At 32.4% G+C, this 23,801-nt stretch overlaps 1 protein-coding gene across 1 annotated transcript in view; it reads right to left on the minus strand.

Moving 5' to 3' along the window:
• The window catches only part of LOC145303890 (tubulin beta-1 chain-like), a 62,245-nt gene extending 43,032 nt beyond the window's left edge, over nucleotides 1-19,213 (minus strand). The window contains exons 1-4 of the mRNA XM_080145550.1: nucleotides 19,076-19,213; nucleotides 14,824-14,911; nucleotides 14,159-14,232; nucleotides 13,465-13,603 (exon numbers count right to left, since the gene is read on the minus strand). Coding sequence (XP_080001676.1) covers nucleotides 13,465-13,603; nucleotides 14,159-14,232; nucleotides 14,824-14,911; nucleotides 19,076-19,099 — 325 coding nt within the window. The 5' untranslated portion in view covers nucleotides 19,100-19,213. The remainder of the gene's footprint in view (nucleotides 1-13,464; nucleotides 13,604-14,158; nucleotides 14,233-14,823; nucleotides 14,912-19,075) is intronic.
• Nucleotides 19,214-23,801: the final 4,588 nt, after the last annotated feature.

Genomic DNA, 23,801 nt, shown 5'->3' on the forward strand with positions numbered 1-23,801 from the left:
TAAACGGTAGGACAAACGGACATTAACACTTGTATAATGTTAGAACCGAATAATCAGAATGCGAATGTATAAGAGTCAAAGCAAAATTGTAAGTAAATTTGTTGAAAAACTGCTTGATACAGGATAATGATTATGGAAATAGTTACATTTTTAGGACTTGATTATAGAGTTGCTTCGCTTATAATATTGTACTTTGTTGTCCCAGGAATCAGTATACCAAAAATCAGACCAATCGGATAATTATGTCACATACAAATTTGTTGTTAAAAATGTTAAAAAAATCAACATTTTTAAAATGGACGTACGGACATTCTGTTAACGATTATAGAGTTGCTACGCTTTCTAAATCGTACGTAACTATTACAGGAATCACAATGCAAAATTTGAAATCGATAGGATAATTATAACATGCCCAAATTAACGAAAAAATCTATTTAAAAAAGTAAAAAAATCAACATGTTTAAAATGGACGTACGGACATTTTGGTAATGATTATAGAGTTGTTACGCTTTCTAAATCGTACCTAACTACTAAAGGAATCATCATGCAAAATTTGAAATCGATAGGACAATTCTAACATGTCTAAATTAACGAAAAAAGCTATCCGTTACGGACGGACGGACGTATGGACGGACCGACCCTAATTATAGAAAAGCTTCGCTTTTATAAAAACATTGGACTAAAAAAAAACAAATTTGAACAAAAAATCTATGTAAATCTGATATTAAAAAGCTATAAATCTAGAATTCTTATGTAATATACAGAAAACTCTTAGGAGATTATTGTTTTTAAGGTCCTTATGGCCATTCAATGAAGAGAAATCATCCCCAAAAAAAATTATTGCTGGAAAAAATTATATGCCCTTTTTCCAGAGAGATAGGTAACAATGAGCTGTTTATTACACTAGTCTCCAAAGTTTTATAATAAGGTTTTCTTATTCGTTGGCTTAAAAACTTTGGGAACTTTAGTGAATTTTGATTGGTTGATTCATAAAGTTGAGTTTTCAACGTGTCAACCACTAATTTTAATCTACAGAAGGGGTAATGTTTATCATCATTGAGAATGTATATTGTACATCAATTTATCGGCCATTGTTTTATCCCTGTAGATCCCTGCCTTTTTTAAAAAAGCATAACAACTTTGATTTTCCATTTTTTTACGGAGCGAACAATTTTGTGAATTCTAGAGGAGCCTCGTTTACCTTAAAATTATCAGTGTGAGTTCTATATAATAAGTTATTATTCTTTTTAGTAGCGAAGCTACTCTATAATTTGCTTTGTCTGTCCGTAACGCTATGGGGGAAATATGATTTTCTCGGCTCTTATTCAAGATAGACAACTAAAATTTTTAGAGAAGATTCCCATTATTTGGGGTGCAAGATCGTTTCCTAGATTTTAACGTTTTTGTGATTTTCTCAACTCCTTTCTAAGATAGAGGGCTATGATTTTCCCGGATTAATCAATTTTACACTCTACTACATATATAAAAATTTTCAAAATCTAACAAAAATAATTCTAAGAGGCTAATACCTTAAATGTTTCATAATTTCCCTATTTCATCAAGTATAATGTTTATTGTATGACACTGATCTATATTAAATTTTTTCCCGATATCCCTTCATAATTTTTGAGCTTCGCTACTTATGGATGTTGTCATCCTTGTTTTTATTGTGGGAGATATCAAGCTGGGACGAAATGACTTTTAAATTAAACAAACAAAATTATTCTACAAATTTGTTAAACTTTAAATTAGTTACTTTTTATGAAAGATATTAATTAAGATTCTAGACATTAGAGTAAAACACTAGAGGGAGAAAGGGTGAAATAACTGTTTCTCCCCATCGCATCAACCTTGTGCAACCTTTCTATTGGGTCAGTGAAAATCAACCAATGGTGTCGCTTATATTAACACAGCCAAGTGGCAGAAAATAATTTAGATGCAGACGAAGAGGGTAAAAAGAAAGGGAGGTAGTTGTCTGTATATACATCTATACTATAGATCTGTTTTCTAGACTTAAACTTAAAAGTGTGCCTGCTTGCTGGTTCGGGAGGTGTTGGGTTCGAGTCTGGAACTCACCGCGTCATACTAAAGACGTTACATAATGTTCCAACTGCTGATATGCTTGGTACTTAACAAACAGTGTCTTGGGGGTTATGCCCTGGCCCTTAAACAGGCAAAACTCATTACCATGCACAGTTTGCAATCGTGCAATTAAAGGATTGGTTGTCTGTTGGATGTTACTTAACCTAATGTCCTTTAGTAGGCGTTAGAGATACACATTTCATTACATGCATTTCATGAGACAGTGCAAAATGGCACCAAAAAAATGGCGTCATACGATAAAATAACCAATGAGAGGTGAGTATATATTTTACCATCTGTCAATTACAATGTACATTGGCCTCTCATTGGACAACTTTATAGTATGACGTCATTTTTGGTGCCATTTTGCGCTGTCTCGCATTTCATGCCCTTGGGTTCTCTAGATGATCACATGAAATTGAAGAAGATGATTTCAATAGATTAATCATAAGACAATAATTTGTCAGCGTTGGCCATCTTTACTTATATTCAAATAGTTAGTCGACAAAAGTAATGTTAATATAAATAACAATTTAATCTTTTTCTCTGTGCTTATTGCCATCCTTGTTTATTTCCATATTTAAAATATTAAGTTACGTCGCATGCTGGCTGTATTTAAAAGATTAAATATAAGTATATCTTTATTATTCTGAAATATCTATCTATTCTAATGTAAAAGGTACAATGTTGTACATGCACTGCAATCAACCCTTTTCCCCCTCCCCCCCCCCCCAAAAAAAAAAAGAAAAACAACAACTTTTTTTCAAAGAAAGTAGTGGAGTTTACTTCCCTTCCTTAGAAACATTTTAAAAATAGATGAAAACATCTTTTTTAGGATTTAAACTCTTTTTAAACAAATTATCAGAATTATCAATGACGTAATCCACATCTTTTTTTTAAAACGGACTGACGAACATACAAACAGAAGGATAAATAAAGTGAGTTATAGAGAAGGTTCAATATATAGATAGATAGATAGATGTATTTCAACATAAGCATACAAAATGATAATAATATTTCTTACACATATTTACAAAATTTTATGCATAGTTTGGTACTTTCATAACCTGGGTTGGCCGTTGCAAAAGCTGGAAGTACCGATTTAAGACAAACATATTCAAATGATTTTTTAATGTTTCTAGCTACATAGAAATTTTAATCAGATAATTAAATTGGATATATACATATAACATATAAATAGGTTTAAATAGTATAAATAAATAGTAAGGTATTAATGATGCTATTTACACTATGATACAATGGGGTTAGAGAAATTCAAATTTTGATAGTAAATTAAGGCAAATTTTAATTATTTTTACAGACAAAACATTTTTGCTTATTACAATTAAAACTCTTATATTTATCTAAAGCTTTCTTTTTGATGAGATTTTTAGTGGAATTTTTAGTTTCAGCACACCTTATAGCAGTGTCTAGGTTGTTCCATATTTTAACAAAGCAAACATTAGGAAAAGTTTCTAGAGCTTTATGTTTAGGTAAAGGTACTTTTAATTTCATTACTCTGTTGGATAACATTGGTTCAAAAATATTATTGAATGAGTCTGGCATTTGTACTGCAAGGAAACTTTTTACAAAGCTACCTATGTTAACAGTCATAATATCTTCAAGTTTAAGTAAATCAAGTTTTTCAAGTAATGGATCTACATGAGCATTGTACTTTGCATTAGCGACATATCTCACAGATTGCTTTTGTTTTAATAATAATCTACTCATTCCCTCACATTTAGCATTACCCCATGTTGTAATAGAAAATTCCAAGTGCGATTTTACAAGGGAATTATATATAGATTTACGAATTTTAGTTGGTGCAAACTTTTTCAATTGATTTAATACAAAATTAGCACTAGATACTTTGTTAATAACTGAGTTTATATGGTGTTCCCACGTTATAAACTCATCTAGATGAACACCTACAAATTTAAAAGATTTAATATTACAATCATTTCCAATTCTTTCAATCTTTTCACCACCAATTTTTATGACTAGAGAATCTTGGACACACTGCATTTTTTTGGTTCTAAAAACCATAAACTTAGTTTTGGCAACATTAAGTGAAAGTTTATTTGCTTGAAACCAAAGTTTAGCTTTTTCTAGTTCAATGTTAACCCTTTCCTCTAATCTTTTTATATCTCCCAGGCGGCTAAGGTGAAGCTTAATTTATAATACAAAGTAGAATGATGTCTGTCCGTCCGTCCGTCTGTCCGTCTGACACTTAAGATCTCGGTAACCACTGAACCAATTGGATTCTACTCTTCAGGGTTTATACCTATTGGTCCTGTGGTGGTTTTAAGCTATTTTCTTGTGGGGTGGGACACCCTAAACCCCCCAAAAAACAAAAAAATCCCCCCCCCCATTTTTTTGTTTATATAAAACTATATATCAGTTTACATAAAACTACTGGCAGCACCAATAGTACTTAATTTTTTTTATTAACTCTTGTGGCAAAGCAAAGCTAGTAAGTTAATATAGTAGCTACACGTTTAATAAAATTTGAGAAAATAAAAAAAGTTTTGTGTTTTTATGTTAATGTTACTTAATAAGGGGGAAATAATACTTTAAAAGGCATAGTTGTAGGGAAAAGTAACTGAACACAAAAAATTAAATAAATCTTTATTACCTAGTACAATTATTTCAATTCTATTTCTAATAACCATCTACCAACATGTATAATATCAGGCAGACAAACACACAGCCACGTAGCAGAAAATAATTTATAAGCAGACGAAAGAGGTCTTTGAAAAAGGACGGGAGATAGTGTATGCATCTGTATATACATCTATACTATAGAACTGTTACTCATTTAACACTTCCTTTATTACAAGCTAAAGAGAGGAAATAATAAGTTCCATTCGGATAAACTTACAGAACCAAGTTATGTTAAGGGGCAGGGTTATGGCACTTCAAGAAAAAAAGTCCCCCCCCCCCTTCCATCAAAATTAATTTTAAATCAAATATATGAATAATATGTCAGCTATGGCTAGTTTTATTAATTTGCTTAGTGTCGACAAAAACAATTGATATTCATTAACAGTTTTTAGGAAATAATTCAGAGTTATGAAAATCTAGGTAATAATTTCGACTTTTGGAAAAGTTGAGGTTAAATTTTATTTTTCTTGCCGTGCCATATCTCTAATCGTAGTTATGTTATCAACGCCTTTTCACACCTTTAATTCAACATTATTCTTTTCTTTTTTGTTATGTGTTTTATATTTAAATGAAAATGAAGGAGACAGAAAAAAAGCAATAAACAATAAATTTGAAAAATAAATTTGATTAAAAATGTTGCTTAAAAGGTCAAATAATGCTAGCTCGAAAAAATCAATCAGAATATAAATGTAATTTTAATAAAAGTATAAGAAAATATTGTAAAACCACCCAAAAATATGAAGCTGCCCTAGAAAGCAGAATCCAAAATGTGATCTTTCGCTAAAAACAAAAGACTTTTTGTTGTTGTTTTTAAATGAAGCTTTTTTCCAATGAAAAACCACATTTTTACCATTTGAGTGATTTTAGACAAGAAATTCCTAATTTAAAACAACGATGACAACATCCATAAGTAACAAAGCACAAAAAATAGATGGTCAAAAAAGTTGTGATAAAAAGGGAGATAATATGCGAAAAAATAATCAAACATGTCTTTGGAATCATAAACGATTGACGATTAGTACAGAGAATCTTCACACAAAATTTCAGCTGTCGGTCAGACATAGTGAGTTAAAAAGTAGGTTCGATACTAAACAAGTACGTAAAAATAAATCCTTACTCATCATTAGTAATTTTTAGTAGCGAATCTACTCTATAACTAGGGCCTGTCAGTTCGTCCGCCTGTCTGTTCGACCCTGTTTAGTGTATTAATGATTGGTTTGTACTACTATCTCAAAACAACAACAATAAATTTAAATTTCATTTACATATCTATCGTATCGTATTATAGACAGCTTTCCGTGGATATAAAGGAATAATTACAAAAACTGGCAACATGATTTTTATCAGTCGTAGAAAATTGTTTATTTTACGATGTTCTTGATGATTACGATACATGATTTTTTTAGTACGGCTCAGAAACGGTTGTATTCCAGCGGATATTCAACTGTTATCGGTTTCGAAGCTATACTGGAAATTGGATTAGATTTTGTGTGAAATGTCAAACTGTGATTTTAAAATGTTATTCATTAATGTAAGTATAATTATCAAAAACTGTAGGGGGTAAATTAATAACTATTTACCCTATTAGTTATTTATTACTAGAGACTGAGCCCCTATCATTTACACTTAAACCATGCATCCCATGACTCATATTTAGGAATAAAATAATCTAAAACCATCTCTATACAAGTATTATCCTTTTCGTTTAATAGATATTAAGCAAACAAGAGAACAACAAATATTCCTTTTGAATGTGCATCTCCTATAATAGAATCCTCTTTTCCCCCTGACTTACATACTAATTTCCTTACATTTAGTGAGTAATTTTAAAATAAATTGAAAGTAAGGTGGATGGGGTTAGGTTCTTTCCTAAGTCTTAAACCCTAAGGGGAGTCTTAACCAGACGGTGCTTTAATATGTAACCTAACCTAACCTGATTTAAAGTAAAAAACAAACAAACAAAATACAACCTACCCTTTTCAATCTAATTCAAAATAAGGTGGGAGCACTCAAAAAGGTATTTTTTGTAAAAGAAACAAATTTATATGAAGTAAAAAATAAAACAACAGACATTCTAAGTTAAAGAACAAGATCTTTAGTATAGGCAGACAACTACCTCCCTTCCTTTTTCAAAGACCTCTTTCGTCTGCTTCTAAATTATTTTCTGCTACTTGGCTGTGTCAATATGAGCGACACCATTGGTTGATTTTCAATGACCCAATAGAAAAGTTGCACAAAACGGTTGTGATGTGGAGATACAGTTATTTAACTCTTTCTCCCTCTAGTGTTTTACTCTAATAGTTAAAGAGTTACTACGCTACTTAGAAATGAAGAGAAATGTAAGATGAAAATGACCAAAAGTTAATTAAGAATTGTTTAAAGCCTTTACGCTATGACTCCTTACTTCCAGAGGTAATTTTAGGGTTTAAACAAAACAGCCTTCCAATTTAAAAATGATTTAAATCGGCAAGATATGGTTTTAGGCTATTTAATGTTTGGGAAGTTTGCAGGATTTTTTATGCTAATAGAATGCATACACCAAAAAAAAGACTTAAATTATAAGTCGATTTTATATCAGCCATATGACCACTTTTATTTTAACCATACATGCGGATGCGTCCCTAGCTTCTAGGGTCTTTGTATTTAAAGGGTTATAGGGCAAAATATAGCCAAAAACCATCCCAAGGTTTAAATCTAAAACATAGCCTTAAACAATTCAAGCTTTCGTAAGAAGCTTCTCTTAAAAGGAAAACTCAATCAGTTCAGGAGTTATTGATATCTTAAGCAACATAAAATTCTCAAAAATCTATATCTTGGTAACATTGTAAAAATATAAAATTTCCAGCTTTCTCTTGGCTACTTCGTTTATTTCCTTAAACCAAGGACACAGGCATTTAGGCTTCAGTAAAAAAGGATATAAAATATTTGGTATAGGGAAGGGGGGAATTTTGAATGTTCAATATTTTATAAAAAAAAAACAATTTTATGAGTTTTTTATTATAATCGCATATTTATGCTTATTTTAAGTCATTTTAAGGCGTTAACATAGATAGGGGGCAGGGTTTAAGCTACTTTTAGGGCTAGAAAAACTTTGCTTCAAATTGTATATAAATTATAAACTATATATAAATAGATATTTTGGTTGCTTCTTAGATCATTTTTAATCGCTTTAGAATTCTTGAAAACCAATATTTTATTATTTTTCTTAATATCTATCTATTAACCCCTGGTTTTCTGTCACTGACCAACAAGCATTACCCACCCCCCACCCCCCACCCCCGGGTTTGTTGGCTTGTAATGGCCACTTCCTCCTGTTTCCACCTGTTGCTTTTATTATAACCCCCCCCCCCCCCTTCTTTGTATTAAAGTTACTTCCCTTATAGAATTTCTTTTACTTTAATTCTTACTTTAAAAGAAACTCATTTAGATCATTTGACAAAGTCCAAATTGTGTAAAAAATGATCCATGTGACGTCAAAAATTTGAGAGAGATAAGAGGAGAAGTGAGAAAGAAAAACCTCTAAAAAAGATATGGATAATTCCTCATTTTTATGACGTCACATGGCTGATTTTGAGACACTTGTAAAGTTACAAACTCATTTAGATTATTTTAAGTCAATTCGACCAATTTAAATTTCATCATTGAACCCATTCTATAAAGATTTGTTTTCCTTACTCTGCCTGTAGCTATGTAACGCTGGATTTTTGTCAGTAATTTACATGCCTTGAAAATGATTTTGATTGGGGTGCAAAATTAGGATTAAACATTTGCAATAACTATAATATACAATTCATTTCTAAAGGCGAAGCTTTTCTATAATTATGGTCGGTCCGTCCGGAGCGGATTGCTTTTTTTTGTTAATTTAGGCATGTTAGAATTGTCCTATCGATTTCAAACTTTGCATTGTGATTCCTGTAGTAGTAAGGTACTAAAAAGATAGCGTAGCAACTCTATAATCGTTACTCGAATGTCCGTACGTCCATTTTAAACATATTGATTACTACTTTTTTTGACAACTAATTTTTATGTAATTATCTAATTTTGGGTATAATGATTCCCAGGACAACAAAATACAATGTTATTGGCGAAGCATCTCTATAATCAAGTTCTAAAAATGTAAGTTTGTTCGTTTGTCCTAAAGTTTCAGAGCCTCGCTTTTAATGAATAGTTTTTTTACAAATGGATATAGACGAGAGGTAAGGGTGGCATTATGAAATTAAAATAATGATTTCCTATTTGTTTTATGTAACTCCTTAATTTTGACATATCCTTCCTCCCCCTCCCTCACCTAACTTTATTTTGACAAGCTTTCCAATGGTTAATTCCTACCCCCCCCCCCAGACCAATAAATTTTGAAATGTTATTACCACTAAGGGAAAATTAATCATGTAAAAGAAAAACTTTCGACTTTCCTACAAGGTAGGATAAACAATCCCATTTTATAAAGATTCAAAAATTATTTAAATTTTATTTTTTAACATCTTAATTAGAACTGATGATCTATTTATTAGTGAAACAATTGTATTCCATAAATAAAAATGAGAAAAAAAAGTTGTGTTGATATATATAATGCTACGCCCCTGGAGGCCTCTAGGGAAACTTTAGTGGTACCCTCCCCCAAATAGTTATAAACCTTCCCGGGACCTATGAGAAGCTACCCTGTTAAATAGAACCCGAACGGTTCAGCGGTTAGCGAGATCCTTCGGTACAAACACACAGACAAACAGACATCCTGTTACTTTAGTATAAGGATAAACCGATTGAGTTCTTCTTTATGGGACTCTTCACATATAGATCGAAACGTTTAAGGTTATATATAATATATTTTCAAATTAATGCTTATGATGTATAAAAAAAAACTTTGAGTACTAGTATAATTTACAAAATTACAGTCCAAAGGCCCCTCCCTCAGTTTAAAATCCCTGTTTGAAATCGAGAGGACAATTCTAATATGCTGAATTAACGTTCATACCTATCTGTTATAGACTAGACGTAAGGACTTTCTGACGTACAGACGTCTTTATAAAGAGAAGCTACGCTAATAATAATTATAAAATTATGTAATTTTAATGTTTAACTAATATGATCTTATGATCCTAATAAAAATATGTATGAAATCTTCTTAAATTTTGACCATTTTGGTATCAACGCAATTTAAAATTTCGAAGCTATCATACAATTGGAGGTTTTACGTTTATATGTCAGTTTTGGTTACACAAAGATTAAGGTATACATATTTTCATTTCCTCCTTTACAATGTAGCTCTTCATAGGTCCTGGGAAGATCTATAACTATTTTGGGGGAAACACCACCACTACCACCCCCATCCCTCCACCAAAGAAGAAAAATGACCAACCCCCCCCCCCCTCCAAATTTTTAAAAATTTTTCTTTCTAAAACCAAAATTGAATATGGGGGGTCGATTTACCCCAACCACCACAAGCGCTCCTAGAGGCCACTAGTTATTAAATAAACTATCATTTTGAGCTGTGGAAAAACGTGCTTCAAAAAAGTGATTCAAGCTCCTATGTCAAAAATAGTTTTTTCCTTGTTTCAATAAAGGAGAAATCTTAGTTTTATTATTGATCTAAAATCTTAAAATTAAATCCTATAATTGCTTTTTGTCGCTTTGTATTATAAACAGTTTTCCGCGGATAGTGGAATCAAAATTATAAGATTAATTCCAGTTTTAATGGGCCCAATTTAATGAAGGCCTGGGTTAAAAACTGGTAAAAATTTTATGATTTTTTTATATATTTTTCGTAGATAACTGTCTGTAATACGATTTTTCAGTAAGGCTCAGCGGATATCAATCGGATTAGAAGCCACACTGGAATAGCTTTTTCAAGTAACATTTGGCTTTTTTATGGTTTGTCACAGATCTATCGGTAAAAGTATTGTATGTTAATACAAAACAGACTACAAGTGGCTATACCCCTCGCATCTAGGGTATCTGTATTCGAAGATTGAATAAAAATAGCCTAAAACCATCCCAAGGGAATAAGAATTAGAAGGATGTTATGTCCTTCAGAATGAAGCTTAAAATCTGAGGACCCATTGGGCTCTGTTTTTCACCTACTTGTGCTAAGAAGGTTTTAAGCTGTTTTCTGCTGAGGGAATAACTTTGGAGGAGGAGGGCTATTCTAGGGGCGATGCCACTAATATAGAAGCAAAAAGGAGAAGTGGTCATAACGAGGGGAAAAGGCAACACACTAGCATTACAGACAAACAGACAGAAAGACAAACAGACGTATGGTATCTACTCATCTAGATGAACATAGGCTGGTTTGTCATAACATATCAATAAAAGCAATTCCGATCAACTGAAATTGATTACCCATTTGTTCCCTAATTTCCGAAGTTGTACGACAGATAAAACAAATATTGCAAAAGCTATTTTCAGCTACTCTGGTCAAAGGGAAAGGCTTTTTACATTTACAAAGCGATTTATACATTATACATTCAAAATTTTAATTTTTCAAACTAGATTTTTTGGAAGTTTGCATCTTTTTTAGCTAGTAGAAAATATTGGGATAACACGAGGGTGCAAAATCGGACACTAAGATTCAGCTGACCGCAATTCCACTTGTGTTGAAATGACAGGACTCGAGTTTATGACCCATGACAAATAATTATTCTTAGCTTTATGGTTTAAACGCTCAGCAATCTACAGAGGTTGGGGGGGATTTGTTTACAACAAGAAATAACATTTTTCCAATTATGACTTTTAATCCGATTTGCTGCCGTTTTAAAGCAATCGTACTACTGACAATTATAAAAAGAAGTTTTTTAAACATGGTGATTTCTTGACAAAAAAAATTATGTGATTAATTGTCAAATTCATCTTTTTTGGGGATAATGATTCCTGTGACAAAAAGGTTATAAACAAAGCACTTTTATTATAAAGTCATAAAATTACAACAAATTTACGTTACAATTTTGTTTCGATTTATCAATTTTTGACATTCTACAAAGAATATTTTTTCGTTTTTCCTACCGTTTTATATCTTCGCCCTTATGGATGTTTTTATCTTTGATTTTTTAATCTGATAAAATAAATTAATATAGTCACGTCCTAAAGTGTTGAAAAAAGAATTATAGAGTGTTGTAAAATAAACAAGAATGATAACACCCAGAATGATAACACAAACGGACAAAGTGAATTAAAGGTGTAAAGACTTTTCTCGTATTCATTCGAATCCGGTGGATAGGAACCAGTTCTCATCCATACGAAAAAACTATGTCTAGCATCGTATTATATCCAGCTTTCTACGAATATAGAAATGTACAATCATAAGATTAAAATTTAAAACTAGTTTTTTTAGCCGGTGACTTCGCCACCTCGGGGCTAAAAAACTAGTTTTAATCTCATAATTGTACATTCTATATCCGCGGAAAGCCGTTTATAATACGATGCGAGAAATAACTATTCTCGTATTCATTCGAAACCGATTAATTATAATATCCGGTGGGTTAGAACCAGTTCTCATCCATACAAAAAAAACTATGTCTAGCATCGTATTTTATCCAGTTTTCTACGAACATAAAAAATGTACAATCATAAGATGGTTTCAATCTTATAATTGTACATTTTATATCCGCGGAAAGCTGTTTATGATTCCTATGCGAGAAATAACTATTATATCATTTGAAAGCCTAAAATTGTTAACAAAAAAAATCAGCATTCTTTTTTGAATAGCAGCCAAGAAAATTACATTTCCCCAACAGCGTTAGGGGCGGACTGACGGAGAGACAAAGGGAATTATAGAGTAGCTTCTCTACTGAAAAAGAATTATAGAATGTTGTAAATAAATAGAAACGATTACTACCAAACGTAGCGAATCCTTTTGACAGAAAAAGCTGGATAAATAGACCAGTGAAGAAAAATGAGGAAAGTTATAAGAAAAAATAGCACAGACAGACAGAAGGACGAACAAATAATTCACTTATAAAGTAGCTTCGCTACTTATAAAATAATTAGGCAACACCTTTGGTTTGTTTTAAATAGGACAATAATTTTCATAATGGCGCACACAAATTAACAAAAGTTTTAATCTTATGATTGGACTTTTTTATATTCGTAGAAAACTAGATATAATACGATGCTATACATAATTTTTTTCGTATGAATGAGAACCGGTTTTAATCCACTGGACATTAATCTGTTTCGAATACGAGAAAAAATGTTAAAGACATCTTTTGAATTTTAAGCAGGAAAAAACTATAATACAGTAAAGATCAGCAAAAATACTTAAAATTAAAAATCTTAAAAGTAAAGTTTTCGCACATATTAGTTTTTCTTTTAAACTAATAAGTTTTAAGAAGCTGCAGTTCTAAAACAACTATTGCACATCTATAGAGTAGCTGCACTACTAAAGGATGTTACATATTCAAGATTTACAAATAGATACAATTCTATAAGATCTAAACAACACCTATTACATATAATACTTTAAAAATCATTTATAAAGGATAAAAAAAAATTAAAAGCTAGTAAAAGTGGCTGACTCAGATTGTGACGTCAATAATAAATTAACCAATGAGAGGCCACTATAAATTTTACCATTGATCAATTACAGTGTATACTGGCCTGTTATTGGTTAATTTTTCTTTGACGTCATAATCTGAGTCAATCACTTTTACTAGCTTCTAAATTAAAACTGTTCTATCATCTAATACACTAAATTAAATGTTTTTAAAAAATGCAACACAATCTTACCTTCGGTGTAGTGGCCCTTGGCCCAGTTGTTGCCGGCTCCGCTCTGGCCGAACACAAAGTTGTCCGGCCTGAAGATCTGGCCGTAGGGACCAGACCGGACAGAGTCCATGGTTCCCGGCTCCAGGTCTACAAGGACAGCCTTAATATAAAGTAAGTTATATCTTTCAAACGAAAAAAATCCATGGATCTAAATGGATGAGCAATAAAATGATGTACATCCCCAATGATGATACACAAAGGTAACCCTACTGCAGCGCAAAATTCGTGGTTGAAACACTTACCTTAATAAACCAATCAAAATTTACTAAAGTCCTCAAATTATAAAACTTTGGGGACTAGTGTAATAAACAGACCATTGTCTCCTCTCTCTCTGATAAAATCACATTTTAAAAGATGAAGTTCGAACATGTTTTTTATTTGGTAAAACACTAGAGGGAGAAAGGGTTAAATAACTGTATCTCCCCATCGCAACCACCTTGTGCAACCTTTCTATTGGGTCATTGAAAATCAACCAATGGTGTCGCTTATATTAACGCAGCCAAGTGAAAAAGGTCTTTGAAAAAGAAAGGGAGGTAGTTGTCTGTATATACATCTATACTATAGATCTGTTGGTTGAACAAAGTTCAAGCATTTAAGTGTTCAAACTTTTCCACCAATTTCAATTTACATTAGTGGAAATTTTGATTATGCTTACCCTTGGAACATATTTTCCACCAGTGGCTTCGTTGTAGTAAACATTTACTCGCTCCAGCTGCAGGTCAGAGGTTCCTAAACACAGACAAAACAAATTAATTTAGCTTGTTTTTTTGGACAGCGAAAAGTGTCATGTGTGACGTCATAAAAATCTATTATCCATCTCTTTTTAGAAGTTTCCTTTCCACTTCTTCTCTTACTATTCGTTTTAAGGCATATTTTTATGACGTCACACATGACACTTTCCGATGTCCCGATTTTTGATGAATTGTACATTTCCAAGCCATTCTTCACATAGAATAGAGGGGGGGGGGGGGTAATTGGCTTCAATAGACATTTTCATGTTTTACCTGGATGTATTTTCAGTTAGCTTTGCTTAAACCAGCGATATTTAAAATGGTACCTACTGCTGCTATGACTGGCGCGTGACACAAAAAATGTAAGGGGGACTGTCTTAACCTTGAAAAAGGCGCACCATGCAAAGTTCATGCAATCAAAAGGTTGGCTGACTCCTGGCTATTATTTTACCTAATGTTTAAAGATAATAGAGCAACTAGTTGAAATGAAATTAATGATCCTGAACTTAAATTCATAAGAGTTCACAGTTAATTTTATAAAAATATTCCTTCTTACAAACAAAAAATTAAATTTTGTAAAGAAACCTACCGACATAGGAACCAGCCGGGTCAATACCATGCTCATCAGAAATAATCTCCCAGAATTTGGCGCCAATCTGGTTGCCACACTGTCCAGCCTAGGAAAAATAAGAATTATGACAGTGTTGCCACATTGACTTTTTAAATTTTACATCTATCTGGTTGCCACAGTGTCTAGACTAAAATAAATCAAAAGTCAGTTATTGTTGCCACATTGACTTTTTAAAATTTAGCGCCAATGTGGTTGCCACACTTTCCAGCATAACAAATGAGCAGTGTTGTCAAATTGACTTTTTAAAATTTGCATAAATTTTGTCGTCATACAGTCTAGTCTAATATAAATAATAAGATAGTTATAACTGCCACATTGACTTTCAAAAATTTAGCACCAACATGGTTGCCACACTTCTAGCCTTGGAAATTTAGTAGTGTTGCCACATTGACCTCAAATTAAGCATTAATCTGGTTGCCTCAATGATCAGCCTAGGAAAAAATATTAAGTTATATAGTGTTGCCACATTGACTTTCAAAAATTTGGCGTTAATCTGGTTGCCCCAATGTCCAGCCATGGAAAATTGTGAGTTATGATAGTGTTACCACATTGACTTTTAAAAATTTAGCACCAATATGGTTGCCAAACTTCTAGCCTAAGAAAGAAGCAGTGTTGCCACATTGACTTTTTATAATTTAGTGCCTATAATGTTGCCACACTGTCCTTAATTCAAATTTAATCAAAATATAATTTAAATTTGTATTAACTACTTTACAAAAAAGATAGTGTACTTAATTCCAATATTGTTTTACCAAAAATTAACAAGCCACAAGTTATTTTGTAAATGGTTTTAATTTTTGTGGTTTCAAGTGCATAACTAGATTGTGGACAGCCAGTATATCATGCCATCTTTCAAAGGACACTTAATTCAAATTTAACTGTATTATCATCAGGAATCTAAAGGGATAAGACAATTGATATATATATATCAATAATGAGGATAAACAAAATTACCCTTTCTGTTGATTTAAATTAGTGGTTGAAACGTTTGCATATTCAACTTAACTAATCAAATTCACTAAAGTCCCCAAAACTGTTAGGGCAACTAACAAGAAAACGTTATTATAGGACTTTGGGGACTAGTGTAATAAACAGCCCATTGTCCCGTCTCTCTCTCTCTGATCATTATTAAGTTAGAAAGAGATACTCATTAGCTTCAACTTATATTTAACACAAACAAGGATAAAATCATCTATAATAAGCAAAGGCATATCCAGATCCTTATACTAAAGTAACAGGATGTGTGTTTGTTTGTCTGTACCGAAGGATCTTGCTAGCCGCTGAACCGATCGGGTTCTCCTTTACAAGGTAGCTTAACATAGGTCCTGGGAAGGTTTATAACTATTTTGGGGGAGGGTACTACCACCCTCCCAAGAGAAATCACTAAAAATCGAAATTTTTTTTACATATAGAGACTCCTACGCAACATAGATAGATATCTAATTATTTTTTTGTAACCAATCATTTAAAGTACCACTAGAGGCTTCTAGGGGGCGTAGCCGCTAGTTATCAAATATAGAGGGATAGCGATATAACTGTTTAAGAAATATAATTTATTGTATAGAAGTCTAAACAAAAAATCCACGATAATTTGTCAGAATAGCTTCTCATCGAATCTTATTTTAGACAGCTTTCCACAGATAGTAAAATAAAGAATTATAAGAATAATTCCATTTTTTGGTCATTATAAATTTAAATTTTGAAATATAGTTGCACAAAGATTTAATTTTGTATGGTTCTTTTTCTACATATGTTTTCTTTATTTATAGCTGACAAACATTTTAAGGGCAGAATTACAATAAAAAATTTTGTAAAAATTTTCAAATTGAAAAAAATATTTCTAAGAGTATAATACCTACCGATTTAAAAAAAACAAAGCTTTTCTACTTTACACAAAAGACATGTCTCTTTTGCGAAAATGACACTTTTGAGATGTGATAAAATGCGGAAATCAAAGCACACCTTTATAAAAAAATGAACAAAGTGAAATTTTCACCCGAAGCATTTTATTGTTGTATTAAGAGGCTATTCTTATTTAGTTTATAGTGAAAATCAAATAAATAAGCAATTCCGAATTTTGTTTAGATAGAGGCTATGCTGTTTTCCATTGAATAGAGGTGAACCAAAAAAGGGAAAAAATTATCTTTTTACATTTTTATCCTATCCAAAGTTGGATTCAGATAAATCAACAATTTTTCAAGGGACCTATGCTTTTATTATTTTGAAACATATTATAAATTAAAATGTCATTAAGTTTAAAAGTTTAACTATAAATAATCCCATGTTATTTTCCTAACCTCTAGTACCATTGGAAATAGAAATTTACCAGTAAAAAAAATAATTAACCGAAGGACTAATCATTTCAGGAATCCTTATGCTAGGTTTGAAAACGATAGATCAATTAAAACCACCGTGCTAAAATTTTGCAAGGCTACTTAATTCTATAAAAATAATTGCACTATGTCATTATGGTATAAAATATTGTTAAAATTAATTATTTTTAAAAACGAAGTTTTTCTATAATTAGGGTCGGTCCGTACGTCCGTCACAGACGGATAGCTTTTTTCGTTAATTTAGGCATGTTAGAATTGTCCTATCGATTTCAAACTTTGCATGATGATTCCTGCAGTAAGATAAAGGAAGCGAAGCAACTCTATAATCATTACCAGAATGTTCGTACGTCCATTTTAAACATGTTGTTACTTTTTTAACAAAATTTTTTTATGTGATATATTCATTTGATTGATCTGATTTTTGGAGTACTGATTCCTATTACAATAAAATACAATATTATAAGCGAAGCATCTCTATAATCATGTCTTAAAAATGTCAGTGTGTCCTTAAACTTAATTCTGTATTTAAGAAGTTTTGCAACAAATATACATATAATTTTGTCAAAACTTTTATATTTTTATTTTGTAGATTCAGTTCTGAGACTCTGTAAGAGTTAATGTCCATTTGTCCTACCTTTTTCAGTGCTTCGCTTTTATGGATGTTGTCATCCTTGTTACCACATTATTTTACAATGATTTATGCTATACTTGACTTTGAAATCTTTCCCTGTACATTGTGATCAAAATTTCATTAATTTCCTTATTTTTAAAAAAATATTCAGAAGTTTAAATTTGATAGGACTTTTCTAACATACTAAAATGGAAGGAGTTTAAATCAACAGCTTAAAAAGAAAATTCAAATAAAAAAGAACTTTTAAAGAACTAATTGTTGAAAATTAAAAAAGACTATTTTAAAGGTTTTTATTTAATAGAACGATTTTTTTCAGGTTACAACTTACTACAGAATTGGCTGAATGTCGAATGTCAATATCAGATACAATAATATTTACTAGTGGCTACGCCCCTAGGGGCCTCTAGGGAAACTTGAGAAGAGGGAAGTTGAATTCCAACGGCCAATTTTAAAAGAAAAAGTTTTAAAAAATTGTGAGATTTCCATGTTGCGTTCAAGTCTCTACGAATATTTTTTAAAAATTGATATTTTTGTGATTTCTCTTGGGGGGTGGTGGTACCCTCCCTTAAAATAGTTATAAAGCTTCCCAGTACCTAAGAGAAGCTACCCTGTTAATGAGAACCCGATCGGTTCAACGGTTATCGAGATCATTTCGTACAGACAGACAAGCACACATCCTGTTACTTTATTATAAGGATAAGCATCGTTTAAACCAATTTTGTTTGTTATATTTCACTATTATAAATACTAGCGTAAAGAGCCTCCAAAAAATGACGTCATACAATTAATTGACCAATGATAGACCAGTATACATTGTCATTGACCAATGATAAAATTCATACTGGCCTCTCATTGGTCATTTTATTGTCTAACGTCATATTTTTTGGCACTTTACGCTGTTTCGGCTACCCCCAGTGAACCCCTAGTGGCACTTGAGGTAGAGTGGGGAGAATTTTCCCCCATTTTCAATTTTAATTTTGAAAAGAAAAATATTTTGTGGAGGGAAGTGGCAAATTTTTGTATAGGGGCGATTACTTTTGAGAGGGTGTAGTGTAGGTACCCTCCTTAAAAATAGTTATAAACCTTTCCGGGACCTATGATAAGCTGCATTGTAAAAGAGAACCATATCGGTTCAGCGACTAGAAAATCCTTCGGTAATATTAGACAGATAGACATTTAGTAACTTTTATATAAGGCTTTATTAAAATAAAATTAGAGTTTGAAATCGATAGGACAATTCTTTTACCTGAATATGAACAATTTCCCTCATGTTGATGAAAGTTGTGGGATACTACACGACACACACGTCTTCTTCCGTCTGAGTTCAGAGCCTGACTGACTGACTGAGAGGAGAGTAGTCAACTTTCAGAGACGAATCTACCGCAGACACAATTAAAGCGGTTTCCAGAGTGATTCTATAAGAGTAAAATAACATAACAATACTTTCCTAGTTGGTGCTGTAATATTATAGTAACACTATGGTAATAATTATCTTGAGAAGCCACATATTGTCTCCCATTTTTCTCTTTTTCTCCTAGCTCGTCCCTTCCTTACAATTATCCTTTCTTACCTGTGTCTCCTTCTCTTTTTAATCTCCTGTCCCCCCTTTCTCTTTAAATTGTCCGTCCATTTCCGTTCCCACAAAACCTCCCCCCCCCCTTCACTTCACATACTTGAGTTTTCATTCATTCTTACCCCCCACCTCCCTCTCATGAACCCCAAACCCAGGGATCTAAAGGGATAAGACAATGGCCAATAAAATAGATTAAATTTAGTAGTTGAAACGTTTGAACACTCTACTTAATTAACCAACCAATCAAAATTCACTAAAGACACCAAAGTTGTTAAGCCAACGAATAAAATAACGTTATGATAAAACTTTAGGGACTAGTATAACAAACTGCCCACTGTCCCCTATCTTCCCAAACCACTGTCTTACAATTTTTTTTCCATTTCTCCTTTTCCCTGTTACGATACCTTTCTTCCCCTTTATATTTCTTACAAATGGATATAGAATGGTGGATATTGTGAGAGATTCTCGCATACCCTGATATAATGTTTCTCCTCCCAGCTGGCTAATATAACGCTACCCTTCCTTCCAAACTATGACTTTACCCCATCCTCTTTTCTGACCATAGAGGAACGTATTGACCAGTATCTGAGGACAATATTAGCAACCTGAGCTGGATCTTTAAATTATTTTAGTGGTGAGCTAGATCGGGGTGACCCAAATTTCAGCCAATCACAGCGCGGCATTTCATTAAATGCTGTGCTCTCATTGGTGGAAAGTTGGCTCACCCCGATCTAGCTCACCACTAAAATGATTTAAAGATCCAGCTCTGAATAAAAAAAATCTCCCTGATCAAATATCCACGTATTCTATATCCAATTTCTTACACTACTATAAACACAACGGAGTAAATGTAAAGGAGTAAACACTTACACACACACACACACACACACACCCATACACATATAAACGCGCACACACACCCTCACACATACACAAATTAATCCAAACGTGCAAGGCGAAAAAATTCTGTGGTCTTGTTGTAAAATTAACAAGGACAATTATGTTACAAGAAGTCAAGAGGAAACGATAATTCATTTATATTTTTATAAAACTAGCGGTTAAGCCCCTAGAGGCATTTAAGGTGAGGATAAAAATGCCCCCCCACTTCATTAAAGAAATACTTTTATTTGTGAGATACCTTCCTTAAAAATATTTAAAAACCTTCCCTGTACCTATAAGAAGCTTCACTGTAAAGGAGAACCTTATCGGTTCAGCAGATATGATGATAATAGGATAGTAAGATTGCTTGTCTGTCCGTTAAGATCTTGCTTTTGGTTTTTAATTTTAGTGAAGCTTTGCAAATATTTCCTTGGAGGGTTTTTTACCTCTCCCCCTCTCCCCTAAGCGCATAGAGCCCCTAGATGATAGGGACGAAGCCATTAGTCATCAAATACATATAAGATAGTGTGCCCATTTAAATACACCTAACTTATGCTACAAGTCCTACATAAGTAACAAAAAAGACAATATCCATAAAAGCGAAGCACTGAAACGGTAGGACAAACAGACATTAACACTTGTAGAGTGTCAGAATTGATTAATCAGAATATAAATGTATCAGAGTGGAAGCAAAATTGTAAGTAAATTTGTTGAAAACTGCTTGATACAGGATAATGTTTATGGATATACTTTTATTTTTAGGACTTGTATAGAGTTGCTTCGCTTTTAATATTGTACTTTGTTGTCCAAGGAATCAATATACCAAAAATCAGATCAATCGGATAATTAAATCATATAAATTTTTTTGTTAAAAAGTAAAAATAATAACATGTTTAAGATGGACGTACGGACATTCTGTTAATAATCATAGAGTTGCTACGCTTTTTAAATCGTACATAACTACTACAGGAATCACCATGCAAAGTTTGAAATCAATAGGACAATTTTGACAATTATCGAAAAAAGCTATCCGTTACAGACGGACGGACCGGCCGACCTAAAAAGGATATATTTAACGAAAAGGGTAAAATAATTTAAAGAGACTAATATGTTAAATGTTCAGCCTACCATGAAAAAATGCCTTTTAAAAAGAAGTGTTACAAGGATTTTTGTTTTCAAGTCTGGAAATTAAATTCCTTTAAATTCCTGTGTCGTTTTTAAAATCAAAGCTTTTTCTATAATTAGGGTCGGTCCGTCCGTCCATTACGGTTTGCGCTTTTCGTTAATTTAGACATGTTAGAATTGTACAATCGATTTTCAACTTTGCATGATGATAACAGTTAGCTACGATTTAGAAAGCGTAGCAACTCAAAAATCGTTGCCAAAACATGTTGATTTTTAAACTTTTTAACATTATATGTTATAATTATCCTATTCATCTGATTTTTTGAAAAAAATTATTTCTATTACATCAAGGTACAATGTTATAAGCGAAGCATATCTATAATCAAGTCCAAAAAAATGTAAGTATGTTGTCCTTAATCAATATCATGTATTTAAGCAGTTAAGCAAAATAATTTCTTACATTTTTGTTTAGACTTATATATATTGCTTATTCAGTTCTGACAATCTAAAAGTGTTCATGTTCGTTTGTCCTGCCGTTTCAGAGCTTTGCTTTTATGAATGTTGTCATCCTTGTTATACCAATAAATTACAAATTCCTAATTTTTTAATAATTTTGTATGTCGATTGTTAACAATTGAAATCGCTTTTTGTTCTTAAAATAATACTAATGTCAAAAATACTTTTTAACACTAAACCTTATTGAATACTATCCTTTAAGCAATTCTGAAAATGTCTTAGAGTTAATAATGTACATATATATGTTTTGTTTAGACCAAAGCTACTATTTAATACAATCTCGCCAAAGTAGATAGGTTTAGTGCCCTAGGAAAATGGGGATAGATGTTACAGCTTTTGACCTACCTATTCTAATGACGTCATAGTAGAGAGAGAGAGATAAGGTATAGGGTATTTCCTGACGTCAATAGATTAGGTAGGCCAAAAGTAGTGATATCTATCCCCATTTTGCACTATAGAATTAAATAGCTACCAAGCCAAATTATGAAAATTCCTTAATTATCAAGCACCTATGGACCCTATATACCTATAGTGTATATCAAGGACGTCCAAGCTTTTTATTTTGAGGTGGGTTAAATGGGACGTTTCAAAAGGCTACACCTCCTCATACATGCCACTAAAACAACCAAGGTGTGTGTAAAGCAAAAAAATAAGTATCTTCCCTATTGAATTCAAGTGGGATGTGTCAGAAATTTGGCGTGCGTAATTTTACAAATCAAAGTAGGATTGTTTTACTTTCGAGTATGTTATTCGACCAAAATGACTCAAAATCAGCCATATGACGTCATAAAAATGAGGGATTATCCATCTCTTTTTTAGAGGTTTTCTTTCGCACTTCTCCTCTCGTCTCCCTTATTTTTATGACGTCATATGAAGAATGGGGATTTACATCCAGAGGGTGTACCCACCCACTGACAATAAAATTACACCCTTCCTGTTGTCTGTATTACACCCCGCTCGATTCTGGTGCGCTTCGAGCACACCCCCTGTCAAAATTCTGTGCACGCCACTATATAAATTATATAATTTTTAGATAGTGGACAAAATAATGCCACGGTCGTGGCTGTCATGCGTCTTGCGTCATATTGAAAGGGTGACGCAAATTTCAGATCTCAGTTTTCGTTATTTGATTTACTATATTTCTGTATAAGATAAAAGCGATGCATGCTAGATTATCTAATTCGCTATAATATAAAGATAAATTTTTCTCAAATCTGAAATTTGGTCCACCCTTCCAACCTGACGCAAGACGCATAACCGCTACGACCGTGGCATTATTTTGTCCACTATCAATTTTTATTCTAAAATGTCTGGCATTATTAACACTTACTTAACATTCATAAAGGAAAATATTAAATGAAAAGCTAAAAGTATTCTTTTGAAAAGACAGATTATAGGTATCAACTTTCCACAAGTACACAGGGATATGCCAATGGCTGAGTATATAAAACTTTTTCAACATTTTATGGTTTGTCAGGTTCAAATCCTTCTATAGAAGCTTTTCTTCACAGTGCCTTAAGAGCAGAGTAAACCCCACACTAATTTTTTTATTAAGGAAGGGGATATAGTTTTTTTCTTTTCTTTATAGCTAACCACTGCACAGGGGCTTTCACCATTATGGCTTTGATGGGGCAACCAAGTACCGAATATGAACTAACCTTACCTGACCTATAGTGAAGTACAAATTCAAAAAAATACCCCCTCATTATCAATTTATTTCAAACTAAGGGGGATGGGTTCTGTGCCTAACTATGTACTTTTAGAGAAACCGCCAATCATAATTATAGAAAAAATATTAAGAACAGCCAAACAGAAGGACAAACACCCACATCTATCTTTTATATATATAGCAGCTAATTAAGTTTGCCCTTTAGTTTAG

This window comes from Acartia tonsa, chromosome 13, assembly GCF_053477335.1.
Source record: "Acartia tonsa isolate MP-2025a chromosome 13, ASM5347733v1, whole genome shotgun sequence".
NCBI classification, from domain to species: Eukaryota; Metazoa; Arthropoda; class Copepoda; order Calanoida; family Acartiidae; genus Acartia; species Acartia tonsa.